This window comes from Mirounga angustirostris, unplaced genomic scaffold (assembly GCF_029215605.1).
Source record: "Mirounga angustirostris isolate CCGP_5_RB_7025 unplaced genomic scaffold, mMirAng1.0.hap1 SCAF_1, whole genome shotgun sequence".
Taxonomy (NCBI): Eukaryota; Metazoa; Chordata; class Mammalia; order Carnivora; family Phocidae; genus Mirounga; species Mirounga angustirostris.
Genome location: NW_026991709.1, coordinates 68349790 through 68362962, shown reverse-complemented (window position 1 = coordinate 68362962; position 13173 = coordinate 68349790). Strand labels below are relative to the sequence as shown.

The 13173-nt window shown below is 42.1% G+C and overlaps 1 protein-coding gene across 15 annotated transcripts in view; it reads right to left on the bottom strand.

Annotated features, from left to right (window-relative positions):
• Positions 1–13173, bottom strand: part of KALRN (kalirin RhoGEF kinase) — a 655214-nt gene that overhangs the window by 314246 nt on the left and 327795 nt on the right. For all 15 annotated transcript variants that reach the window (XM_064572015.1, XM_064572061.1, XM_064572104.1 and 12 more), the window contains one exon: positions 5129–5320. In XM_064572015.1, the coding sequence (XP_064428085.1) occupies positions 5129–5320 (192 nt within the window). The remainder of the gene's footprint in view (positions 1–5128; positions 5321–13173) is intronic.

Here is a 13173-nt window from a genome sequence, read left to right as displayed (position 1 = left end):
TGTCTCTAAAATCCCTTCCAGCTCTAACTTGCTATGGTTTCTCTTCAAAGGCTGATGTCAAGAAGAGGGTAGCAAAGAAATGGCTGTCTAAACTGAAACACTGCAGTCACAGCTTAGACACTGAGACATCCAAAGCCCAGAAACTTTAGCACCAGTTTGAGGATAATTGTGACACCAAGTTAAGACACTATTTGCAACTTAGAAAGCTTGAGTTGTGAGCCACTTGCAATCCCATGGGGCCACATGTACACAGTCACCTCTGAGGAGCAGCCCATTTAAATTGCGGGCTCATAATGCACTTTTTTGAACCAGCACCTCTGAGGCATACATAAAGTGGACAGAAAGGAACATTAGTGTCCCTAAACTATGAGTAAGGATCAATATTCCATTTCTTAGGCTGCAATTTTCTTATCTGAATGTCCTATGGGCTTCCTTCTGTGTATGTGTCCATCTGACTGACCCCTGAAGAGCATGCCTGGATTGCTTTGAAAAGAATCCACATCGGAGAGCCACTCCTATTACTAATTTACGAATTATCAGGCAGCCAGTGAGACCCAGTCAGGATGGTCTGTCCCTTCAAGCTACCACAAGCAATGACTGCCAAAACGAGATAAAATCATGGAGTGTGTGAGGTAATTGGTAGCCGCAACCACGTGGCTTTTTTTCCCTATTGTTCTCCATTTTGGTTTCTCTCCCCTAGGGTAAACCTTCTTACCCTCTGCTTATGGAGAGTCTAATACATTAGCATTGCATCTTTCCCTTCAATCCACTGCTTCCAGAATGACTCTCATGTTTCAGCCATTTCCAGATGCTCTTCTTGGTCAAACACACCTGTACCGTGACCCATTCCTTCAGGGCTCTGCTCTTTGGTTGGCAATAATTACTTGGTCCATGTGGACGGATACACTTAGATGGCTTTATGTGTTCTTCCTCTCAGAGAACACATGTGGCTGTGGCCCTGAATACTTGAATCCAAACAATGGACCTAATTTGAGAAGTTCTAGAACCTTAGCAGAGGTCAAGTTGAAGGAGGCTTTGAATGCACTACATAAAGTTGGTCCTAAGAGTGAACCAGTGAGTTCAGGAGGGGCCAGCCCATGGAGCCCATCTTGCCTGCAGAGAAAGAGGTAATGGAAAAAGGCAGGCAGGGAGGGACGAGGAAGGGAGACACTAGGAGGTCTGTAGAACTAATGAGGCTTATGGATGAGCGGTTACGGAAAGAGGTAGTCTACCGCTCTCCCCTGCTGATTGGCTGTTCCACCTGCACAGCTGTGGAGCACTGTGTTGATACAATCCACTGCCCTCAGATGTCCAGCTCCACAGGGTGAACCACGCTTCCCTCGTTTTGAAGAGATAGTTTTTCTTTGGCATCGACTACCAGCTTTTATTTCTTAAACAAACACCGTGACAGTTTGGCAATTGAAATAGAGGCTGAAGCAGTCTTGTTTCTTGAGAGCATCATCCCTTTGGAAGACTGACTTAGTTTTGGTTCTACCATGGGTGGGGAGAGGAACATGTGTACATGTGAGTGTCTGAGGTGTTTGTGGGACGTGTGTGTGTGTGTGTGCGCGCACGCGCGCGTGCCTCTTTGAGCCTCAAATAGCACGGAAGAATGATTTCACAAGTTCAGAAACAAAGAGAAACGGGCATTTAATTAAGCTGTGTAATAAAGAGTTGAGGTTGATTATCTTGGCCACATTCTTTAGTTAATTTGACTCTCATATTATTACTACAAAAATATCTAAAAATGGATATTTTGAAAACCAGGCAATTGTAGCATTTCCATGGAAACACAGCAAGGAAAGAGAATTCTGTTTGGACAATCTCTGCGGAGCAGATGACACTTGCTACAAATGCCTTCTCCCTGGACAAAGAAAATGAGGACTTGGGTAAATCCCTCTCCCTACATCCTCCCTAGCTCTCGAGACCAGCAAAATGTCAGCTGCCTTCCTGTCCCCAGGCAAAAAGAAGCTATTTGAAAGTTCAGCACAATATATACGAATAGCTGAGGCTCTGCAAACATAAGCAGGTCCCGACACAGGTTTGTCATCTCTCTTTATAGTGTAGCTCTTCTCTCCAACTGGGATGAGAAATTTTATTTTTGTAAAATAACATAATTGGGATTGTTATGGATTTTCAATCAAACATATCATTGAAGGAAAATTATAAAACAAAAGAATGCAAAAGAAAATTAAATCACCCATACATTTAACTTCTTTGTATACTTCTTTCTAGTCTTCATTCTACGTGTGTATCAAAATTGTGGTCATGCTGGATATACAGTGTTTTATGTATTATACTACAAGCCCTTTCTCATGCTATTCATGATCTTTGACAATGTGATTTTTATGACTGTATAATATTTCGCTAGCTAGATGCACTGTGATTAGTTTAATGAATCACTCAACATGGACTATTTAGATAGTTTCTAATTATTCAAATTATGAAGAACACTGCAATAAAATGGTTAGAAGGTTTTAACCTTCCAGACTCCCATGGTCACCAAGAAGTCATGAGGCAGGGCCAAAAGGATTAAACAGACTCTTCAACCTGTAGACGAAATGGGCCTGGAGGGTGTCTTTCTCCTATCTTCCTCCTGTTTCCTCTCTGATCCTAATTAGAGTAAATCTTTTGATGTAGGAAGTGGGAAAAAGTAAAATTATGAACTTCAGCCTGGGGAGTCATGGGAAGCCTAGGTTAAATCATTTATGAAGATGGATGTTCAGTTCCTGCTCAGAAATCTGTACAGGCGGCTCTATCTAATTCCTTCAAAATTATATCTTACAACAACATTCTATTACACAGTGGCATTAATGCAAAAACTCTGCAGCAAACGACTCTATGCAGATAGAGAGGAAGAAAGAAAAGGAAGGAGAAGGGGCGCCTGTGTGGCTCAGTCGGTTAAGTGACTCTTGATCTCAGCTCAGGTCTTGGTCTCAGGGTTGTGAGTTCAAGCCCCACGACGGGCTCTACACTGGCATGGAGCCTACTTAAAACAAAAAAAAGGAAGGAGGAAGAAATTAGCTATAACTAGGCAGGAAGGATCTATGACAGTATTTATCAGCATCTGAGCCCACACCCCCAACCTGGCAACACTTTGCATTTCTCAGCTAAGATCTACCCTCCCCATCAAGGCCCTGCTCTGAGGGTTGAAAATGTACAGAGGAAAAAGAAGAGAAAGGAGAAGGAAGAAGAGCAGAGGAGGGGAGGAGATGCCAGAGGAAAACAGGAAGAGAGAGTGTGGAACAGCAGAGGCAAGCACGAGCAGTCTTCAGGAAGACAGGTGAAGTCTCTGCTGGGTGAGAAGCTCCATCACGTGTAGACAGTCTCTTTTGTGACCCTGAGTTTCCCCATTTGAAAATATGTTTAAGAAAATCTAATCATAAGATTATCATGACAATTCCATGTGTCTGGCAAGGAGTAGGTACCCAATTAAAAAAAAAATACTACCTACTATACATTGAGTGCTTACAATGAACCACATCTTAGGTCAGGTAAGTCACCTGTATTACTTCAGACTTAATTACTCTTATTTATTATTGTTATTATCACCATCAAATAAAGAAGAGAGAAGAAGAAAAAGGATCTTGAACATAAGAACTATAAGGGGTCTCAGGGCCACTGAATCCACCTGCACAATTTTAGCGATGGTCCCAGGACCAGGGACACAGTGATGTACACAAGCTGACATGGTTCTATAGCAGCAGAATCTGGACTAGAATCTCAGCCTTCTGGCTCCATGCACGGTACGTGGGAGATATAGCTAAACTAACCTCATCCATCACCTCCCTGGGCAGCGAGCACCCCCGCAGCCCTCATAGGGAACATGACTCCTGTTCATTCATGCTCCATTCCATCACCCACAGGCTCATAATTAAAAGAGAATACACAAGCCTTTGGTTTCTGAAACCATTATTAAGAATTGGGTGAACCACACGCAAGCAGACAACCAGGCAGGAAAACCTGGATTAAAGCTAATCCCCTTGCTTTACAGACACTCATCAGAGAGTGGCTGTGGGTCCCACAGAGAGGAAGCAGAGCCATCTTCAGGGAGCTCGCCAGCCCTTCATCTGCCTGGGGAATCTCGGTTTAGAAAACATTATCTTTTCATGTTTTTCTCTGATAGGCACTGCAATGATTTGCATTCATTCCCACCAAGTGTCAGAAAAGCCTGTGAAGTAGTAACAACCAGGCTTCTTAATGCAATTCAAATATCAAAAATCAACTTAATTAAGTAGGGTTAATTTTTTTTTTCCTGAGAAGCAATCAAACTTTAATTAATACTCCATTAAAATGAATACCTGGGGGAACACAAGCATGCATACACCTAATGAGTTCATCTGCCAAGGGTGTTATTATAGAAGATGCTAAATATGCCTCCTTGCTGGCTACTTACTCAATTTCAGAGTGCCCCATGTTAATCAGAAATGAAAAGCAATTGCAGGTTTGCAACCCTCCTCCTCTCTATGAGCCCCTCTGCCCTGCCAACAGTGTAACCTAATCCATCCTCCCGTCTCCACTCTGTGAATGATTCGGGCCCAGATTTAAGCCCAGCTGGCTTCCTCCTGCATGAAGGGTACCTCAGTCCCCCTTCCTTCACTGGCCGCCACTCCACCATCAGGCAAGTTGAGAACCAACTCACTTTAACATCACTACCCTCTGGCAGACCCCATTAAGAAGAATTTAATCCTCTGTTTTTTTAGAAAGATAAAAACACAGAACACATTTGTAAACTCTGTATGCTTCTTGCTGGTAGCGAAGATGATCAAAGTTCTGCAGGACTGAGTTCTGCCAGGAAACAGCAACCAAGGGAAAGTGGGTCCAGGATGGGAAGGGAGTCTGTGATTTTACATTTCCTCTTGCCACGACTATTTCTACACCAGGGATCCCCAGATTTCTCCAGCTGCGGACTGAATGCTCTAGCAGACTCCCTCAGCGACCTGCCTCTGTGGCCCCCTCCTCACTAGAGATGAGAAGGGAAAAAGTCTGTTCCATTCTGGTTGAGACCTAACTACAGGTCATCAGGAGCAAATCATTAGCATCATCACTGTCAGGAGGCTAGTATCCCCAAGACCACCCAGGCCTCTGTGCATACCAGCCAAGGCTCCCTTCCCACAGCTTGCCTTACCTCTTTGGTGTGTGTGTGGAAGGAGACAGACATGTCCAGGAGAAGCTTCCGCTGTTCCACCCTGCGCACAAAGTCCTGGATGCGTACCTCCAGGTGTCGTGCTGCCTTGTAGATCTCCTCGGGGTCACATTCCCCGGTCTGAGCCAGCTGCTCTGCAGCTTCTAGGAGCTTGTCCGCATTGGTGTAGGTATTCTGCCAGCAGCAACAGTGAGGGAAAGTCAACTTGCAGGCACTGACCGAGCTTCGCGCCTTCCCCCAGCCCACCCGGGGCTGCCCAGAGCTGGAGTGCAGGGCGTAGGTGCTGAGCCCACAGCTCCCTGATCCGGCACGGAGGAGCTGAGTGCCAGGCTCGCCTGCCGCTTCTCAGCAAGCTAGCAGCCTGCCTGGCAGCTTGGCGTAAGTGGGCACTAGCTAGGTGCCTCCTCCGTCCCTGGGATTTCTCAGAGGTGGGGTGTCCCTGGAAAGAAGCGAGGAGGCATGCGAGAACCCCCGTCCCCATGCACTGAGACTCCCCACCCTTGCGATGATCCATCACTGCCTTCACATCTCAGGCTGTAACTGCCAGAGTCAGAAATACCTCATCCACAAAGATCGTCTGTGTTTCTATGTGCGAACACCCGGGAAACAATAACTGGGAGACTTGTTTGACTCCCCCCACCGCCAAGTTCCCTGTAACTACTGGTGGTTATCTTTTGGAACAGAGCTATCTCTTTGCAGGGGAAGGGGTCAGCAAGTCCAGGGAGCCGACAGAAGGAAGCAGCCACAGTCCCAGAGAGAGGAGAGGCAGGCTATTCTCTGCGCACCCAGTGAAGGCTTAATGTTTGCAGGAAGGCTGGGGAGGAGCCTGGTGATTTTATCCTGTTCCTGCCTGCACACGCACATTGGTACACACGCACACACACACACTCCTCCAATCCCTGTCTGTACACACCATGGTATTCTCTAGAGCATTTAAAAAGGCAACCAGCTTGTAATTATTATTCATCAGGATGGAAGTCACTGCCTTTGTAAAAGATATGCCATGGATTCAACTTTTCCTCAGCAGGCTTCCCCTAAAAAAGATTTGCTATTCCCTGATTTAGAACTGGTGACTCAAGTGTCTATCATATTTCTTAATATCCCTACAGTCATACAATGCCCTATAGAGTGGTAAACAAGTGGTTACTGGTGAGGATGCAAATCTGGCAGCAGGAAAGTATCAAATGCAAAGTGAGAGAGAACTGAAATGGATTTATGAGCAATGACTTTGCCCGTGGAGATGTGGCCTTTAGTGTCCATGGAGTTTTCATTTTTTGTTCTGTTTTGTTTTCTGGGTGTTTTTGTCTTTTTTTTTTGGACTCACCTGAAGATCTGGGCATTAAAGATTGAATTGTACTCCCTGCCCCCAACCCTGAAAACTCCCATGTTGTAGTCCTAACCTCCAGAACCTCAGAATGTGACCTTTTTGGGAAACCAAGTCATTGCAGATGTAATTAGTTCAGATGAAGTCCTACTGGAGTAGAATGGGCTCCTAATCTAACACGACTGGTGTCCTTACAAAAAGAATGCCATGTGAAGATGAAGCAGAGATCAGGGGATGTATCTACCAGCCAAGGAATGATAAACATTGCCAGCAAACCACTAGAGTTAAGAGAGGCATGGAACAGATTCTCCCACATATCCCTCAGAAAGAACCAATCCTGTTGACACTTCGATCTTGGACTTCTAGCCTCCAGAACTGAGAGACAATAAATTTCTGTTGTTTAAGCTACCCAATTTGTGCTGCTTTGTTACAGCAGCCCCAGGGAACTAATGCACTGGGGTGGAAACTTTCGGAGGCTGTTGACACAGACTCTCGGTTGTACTGAGGAAGACGGGCAAGCCTTCAGTAAACCCGTGTCATCGTTTTCAGAAATCCTTAGAGGCCCCAGTGGGTCCTTAAGGGATGCTGTCTGAAAAACAATGGCCTAGGGCAAATGCTGTCTCAGTGCAGGTGAATAGGGTGGTGGTGGGACTTGAAAAGGAGGAAAAATCCCTTGGCCCCACTTAGGGCATTCATGGAAACACATGATCCTTGTGTGAGGAAAGAGGCTTTGCCACTGACTCAACCAAGGGTACGTTGATTCTGAAAAGCAAATGAAGAAAGTACTCAGAATCGTGATGGAAATGACAAGAGAGATGGGAAAGGATGGGCAGGAAAGACCTCCTGGCTGTGCGCCAGGTTGAGAAAGGCTTTTATGGGGTTGTCCACAATTTCTAGTAAATATACCGAGAGCAGATGGGAGAGTTTTTTTCAGAAATCCCTCATATTTTCTACTTTAAACCCTAGGGAATTTCAGGCAACCCCAAAGAAACCCAGAGGTTTTGACCTTATGTTTTCTAGACAATAAATAAATATTTGTGGCAAAGCCAAAGCAAGCTTATTTGAAAGTTAAGTTTGGGACCAATAAGAGATTAAAAAAAAAAAAAAAAAAAGCAAAACTGAAGGCAAAACCGAAGGACCCACTGCATATGAATGGACAACTTGTCCCAGTTTGTCTGGGACTTCCCTGATTTTAACACTAGAAGTCCCATACATTCTGAGCAAGTTGGGATGGCCGATCACCCTAAGACATACCTAAAGTTGTGAGTCTCTCAGGAGTACAGATACATATACAATGTATGCTGCCTTCAAAGATTATTGTATAATCATTCTTGAAAGAAATTATATGGCAACATATAAAGCTGGGCAAGTAACACAATAATAATTAAAGTTTCTTGACATGATATCAATGCTGAGAAAATGGATAAAAACTGAGAACAAAAATAGTCAATAATTATTGAATAATTTTCACATGCCAAGGACAATCTAAAGAATTATATGTATAGTAACTTCTTAATCTTCAAAATAACCCTATGAAGTCGATACAGCCATCAGCCCCATTTTACAGATGAAGAAACTGAGGCATGAATAATTTCTGGCCAAGGTCACATGTCTCATAAGTGACAGATCCAGGATTAAAATCTTTTCTGGTTTCAGAGGCCAAGCTCCAAACGATTACACTATCCTGTCAGATAAAGAAGGGCCTTGGCATGCCATGCTGACGTGTTTCACCCCAAACGCGGTGGGAAGCAGCTGAACAGTTCTAACTAGAAGACAGACGTGATGGGTGTATAGTGTATAGAGACATTGCCCTGCCTCTATACAGAATGAAGGCAGAAGCCTAAGGATGGGCAGGATTTAGCAGAGAAAGAAGAGGGCCTCTCACTGACATGACTCGCTTTTCTTTATGCCCATGGTACTCCATGTTTATCCATTCCGTGGCCATTATCATCCCATACTATATGAACAATGTGCTTCCATGGGTATCTCCCTACTGGTCTGTGAGCTCCTTAAATGTAGGTTCCATGTTTCATTCATCTTTGGTTCTTCATGCCAGGAACCATGGCTGGTATATAATAAGCACTTATTAAATGTTTACTGAATGAACAAGGCACAGAGATGGGAATGAGCGTATGTTTGGATAAGTTGAGTCAACCTGAATAAATTAGACAGTGGTAGGAAATCATACTAGATAAGGCAGAAAAGAGTTAGAGAATAGATTTTATTGAGAGAGAGGGATAAGAAAGACAGGTAGGAGGGCAAGGGGGTCAATGCTAAATGCTGGGCTCCCTGCTTTACCTGCTGCCCAGCCCTCATACCTATCACTCCCAGAAGGAGATTCTAAAACTCACATCCAGTCACACCTCTCTTCTACTTAAAACTGTTCAGGGGCTTCCCACTGCCTTTGGGGTAAAATACCTTAGCATGGCATGCAAGGCCCTTCTTCATTTGACACTTGCTTTTTCTCAACAGCTTCAACTCACATTGAAATCCTACAGCCTATGAAATAAACGGCTTATACTTCCAGAAACTCATTGCCCTGAATCCTGCCCCTATTTTTCTGCCTGGGATGCCCTTCCTCCACTTTTTGTACATGACCAATTCTTACCCTGTAAGACCCAGCCTAGGCATCACTTTCTCCAGGAAGTCCACCATCATATCCACTTCTTACCCAAGGTTGGCTTAGATGTGCTCCTCTGAGCTACCAGAGTGATCTGTGTCAAACCTCTCCTTGGTACCTGCCATATTCTAATGCAAATGTTTGCCTTTCTCATCTGCTTAGAGGCCGATAATGTCTTCCAACTCTTTCCCTTAGTGCCTGGCCCCAAGTAAATGCTCCATAAATATTTAGTGAATGAATTAATAAATTAAGGAATACATCACTTCCCATCAATCCTAATATTCAATCCTTGGCTCTCATCAACTACTTGGTACAAGACCTTACATGCTGGAATTCATATTCAATGTTCAATCCCACTTGGTTTATCCTACCTCCTGGCACAGTCTTGAAATAGGAATGTACGTAGAGAATATCAACTACAGTATTACCAAAGCACTGCGAGGATGCCTGTCATCACCCCAAATTGGGGCACAGATCATGACAGGTTTCTGCTCATCTCTGACCAAATAAACAGCAGTTTCTGCCCCAGGGCCAGAGTTGGGCTTCACCCTGAATACAGTTCCTAGGCATTCTTTGGTTTCCAAGCCACATAGTCCCTGTTTTTTACTTGACCCCTTATCAACATTACCCAATTGATATGCCAAAAATGGGTATAAGCAGTGGGTTATTGATCCTTCAGCCACTGGCGCTTTCAAGCAGGGCCTGTGGTCGTTCTGAGTCAGACAATTGGGACACACAGATAGCTGCAATTTCTGTTCTTCTTTCCCCAGTCCCTATGTCAACCACGTAAAATGCCCTAGATAATTCAGGCCTTCAGTCTACCTTCCATTCACCCTGCTGCAGCCCTGGCCCATTATTTTTTTGCTTTCTTCTCATGGAAGAAACAGAACTAGGATAACTTGTCTCTGAAAACAGAGGCATCCCCAAAACACAGGCATGGTTGCAGACTCCCTGGGCTATAGCAGAGGGGCAGGGCAAGCGAGCTTTCTGAAGGCAAGGAGTAGAAGAGACAGTGAGTACAAACACCTATAGCAGCATCAGGCGTTGGCTTCCTCGGTAACATGGAGTTAGCACTTTTGGCTCTATGCTCTGGGGATGAGGAAGGTCGGTGCCCAGGAGGCACTTTTATTATTCAAAAGAGGCAGTGTGGACTAGAGAATGTGACTACCAGAGGACCAGAAGAAAAATTCTTTCTTTGATTATTTTTCCAGGCTCGCCTGGCTAGAACCAATGGGCAATGAGAGGAAAGGAGAAAATGTATGTAAGCTTTGAAGGAAAGAGAGACACGGAAGTACAGGCATTGGGGAAGGTAAAGACTTATCTCTGGATTTTGACATTAGTGAATGGCAGACAAATCAAGGTGATACCCCAAACTCTACATTCAAATAGTACTTTATAGTTGACAAATACATTTCTTTCACCTTCTTTCTTTACCCAATCTGGGGCAGATATGCAGAGAATGCATCTGTGTGTGAGCCAATGAGCCAAGACTGGGGAAAGAACCACCTGAAGGAATTAAAGGTAATGGCACCCACTATTCACACGGCTGGGAATGGTACCTGTTTCCACCAGTCACACTGGAAAACCTCATGAATCACAGAATATTAGGTAGAGTACTCAGAAGAGTCTTGCCTCAGCAGGGGTAAATAATTAGCCTTAGACCTAGCACTGCTCTGCTTCTGCTTAACAAATTTTATAAGAAAGACCTGAAAAGATCAAACTTCTTTCAAGTAACTTAACTGTTTCCCAGAACAAAACTTAAGAATATTTATAGGAATACAGAAATATTCAGCAACCAACAAGGTAAAATTCACAATGTCTGGTATCTAATAAAAAGCTACTAGACATACAAGGGAGCAGGAAAATATAACCTATGATGAGGAGAAAAATCAATCAAAACTGACCCAGAACTGACACAGATGTTAAAATTAGCAGATGAGGGTTTTTAAATGGCTACTGTAATTGTATTCCATATGTTCAAAAGTTAAATTGGAAACAGAAGACATAAAAAAAAAGACCTTGCACTTTAAGAGATGAAAAATATACTGGATGGTATCAATAGTAGGTTAAACATTGCAGAAGAAAAGATTACTGAACTCAAAAACACAGCAATAGAAACTATTCAAAATGAAATGCTGAGAGAAAAAGAATTTTTTAAAATGAAGTATCAGTGAGCTGTGGGACAACTTTAATAAAGCTAACACTCATGTAATTGAAACCCCAAAAAGAGAGTGCAGGAAGTAGAAAAGATACTTAAAGAAATAATGACTCCCCCAGATTCCAAACTTATTAAAAACTATAAATCCACAGATACAAGAAACTAAAACTTAACATAAGAAACCCAAGGAAAATTATACCAAGGCACATAAAAATTGAGTCAAACCAAGTGGGGAAAAAAAGGAAAAGAAATCTTAAAAGTGGCCAGAGGAAAAAAAATAAGCCACACACATTTATATATATATTTTTATATATAGCTTTATATATAATATATACATATATATGTAGAAATATATGTGTGTGTGTGTATATATATATATATATATATATACACACATATAGATAGATAGATACAGATAGATAGATGCCCCACCAGAAACAATGCAAGCAAGAAAATAGTGGAACAACATCTTTACTGAAAGAAGGAAAAATCCTGTCAACCTAGAATTCTATGCCCACCCCTATAATTTTCCAAAAACAAAGGTGAAATCATATTGAGGCATACAAATCTGAAAGAATTCTTCACTAGCAGACTTGCATGACAAGAAACGTTAAAGGAAGTCCTTCAGGAAGAAGGAAAGATTCACACACAGGAATGAAGAACTCTAGAAATGTTAATTACATGGGGAAAATATGTAAGATTTTTTTTCTTATTATTTAAATCTCTTTAAAATATAATAATATAAAAATAATAACAGTGTAGCATGGAGTTTATAGCACATGTATAAGTAAAACATATGACAAAATAACACAAAGGTCAGAAAGGGAGAAATGAAAGTGTGCTATTATAGGGTTCTTATACCATATGTAAAGTGGCATAACATCATTTGTAGGTGAACTGTTATAAAGTCACATATCATAAACAACCCTAAAGCAACCACTGAAGTAACAAAATAGTTATAGTTAATAAGCCAACAAAGGAAATAAAATGGGATCATAAAAAATATTCAGTTCTCATCATAATAAATATATTCTTTAATTCCCATCGTTTATTTCACCCTCCCCGCAACCCACCTCCCCTTTGGTAACCATCAGTTTGTTTTCTATAGTTAAGAGACTGTTCCTCGGTTTCTCTCTCTCCCTCTTTTTTTCCCTTTGCTTCTTTGTTTTGTTTCTTAAATTCCACATATGTATAAAATCATATGGTATTTATCTTTCTCTGACTGGCTTATTTTGCTTAGTATTATACTCTCTAGCTCTAGACCAAAAGCACATTAATGCTTTCCAGGGAATACTGGGATTGAAGTGATCGCTAATGGCTACAGAGTTTCTTGTGATAAAATTGTTCCAGAATTAACTGGTGATATTTGCACAACCCTGTGAATATACTTGCAACCATGGAGTTGTATACTTTAAAAAGGTGAACTGTATGTTATGTGAATATATCTCAACAAAGCTGTTTTTTAAGGAAAAAAAAATACTCAATTAACCCAAAACAGAAAGAAAAATCACAATCAGAGATTTAATGCCCCTCTCCCAATAATTAAATAGAAAAAGTAGACAGGAAATTAGTAAGGATATAGGAGATTTGAAGACTTGATCTAACTGATCTGACTGACATTTATTAATACTCCACCCAACAATAGCAAAATGCACATTCTTTTCAAGTGTTTACAGAACATTTACCAAGATAAACCATATTCTGGGCCACAAAACAAATCTCAACACATTTAAAATACTTTCTCTGATCATAATGTAATTAAATTATAAATCAATAACAGAAAGATTGCTGGAAAATCCCCAAAGAGTTGGAAACTAAAGAATAAACTTTTAAATAACCTACGGGTCGGAGAGTAAGTGTAAGTTCATCAGGTGTCTACAGGTGTGCTAGGCATCGTATTAGGCTCCTTATATACGTTACCTCTA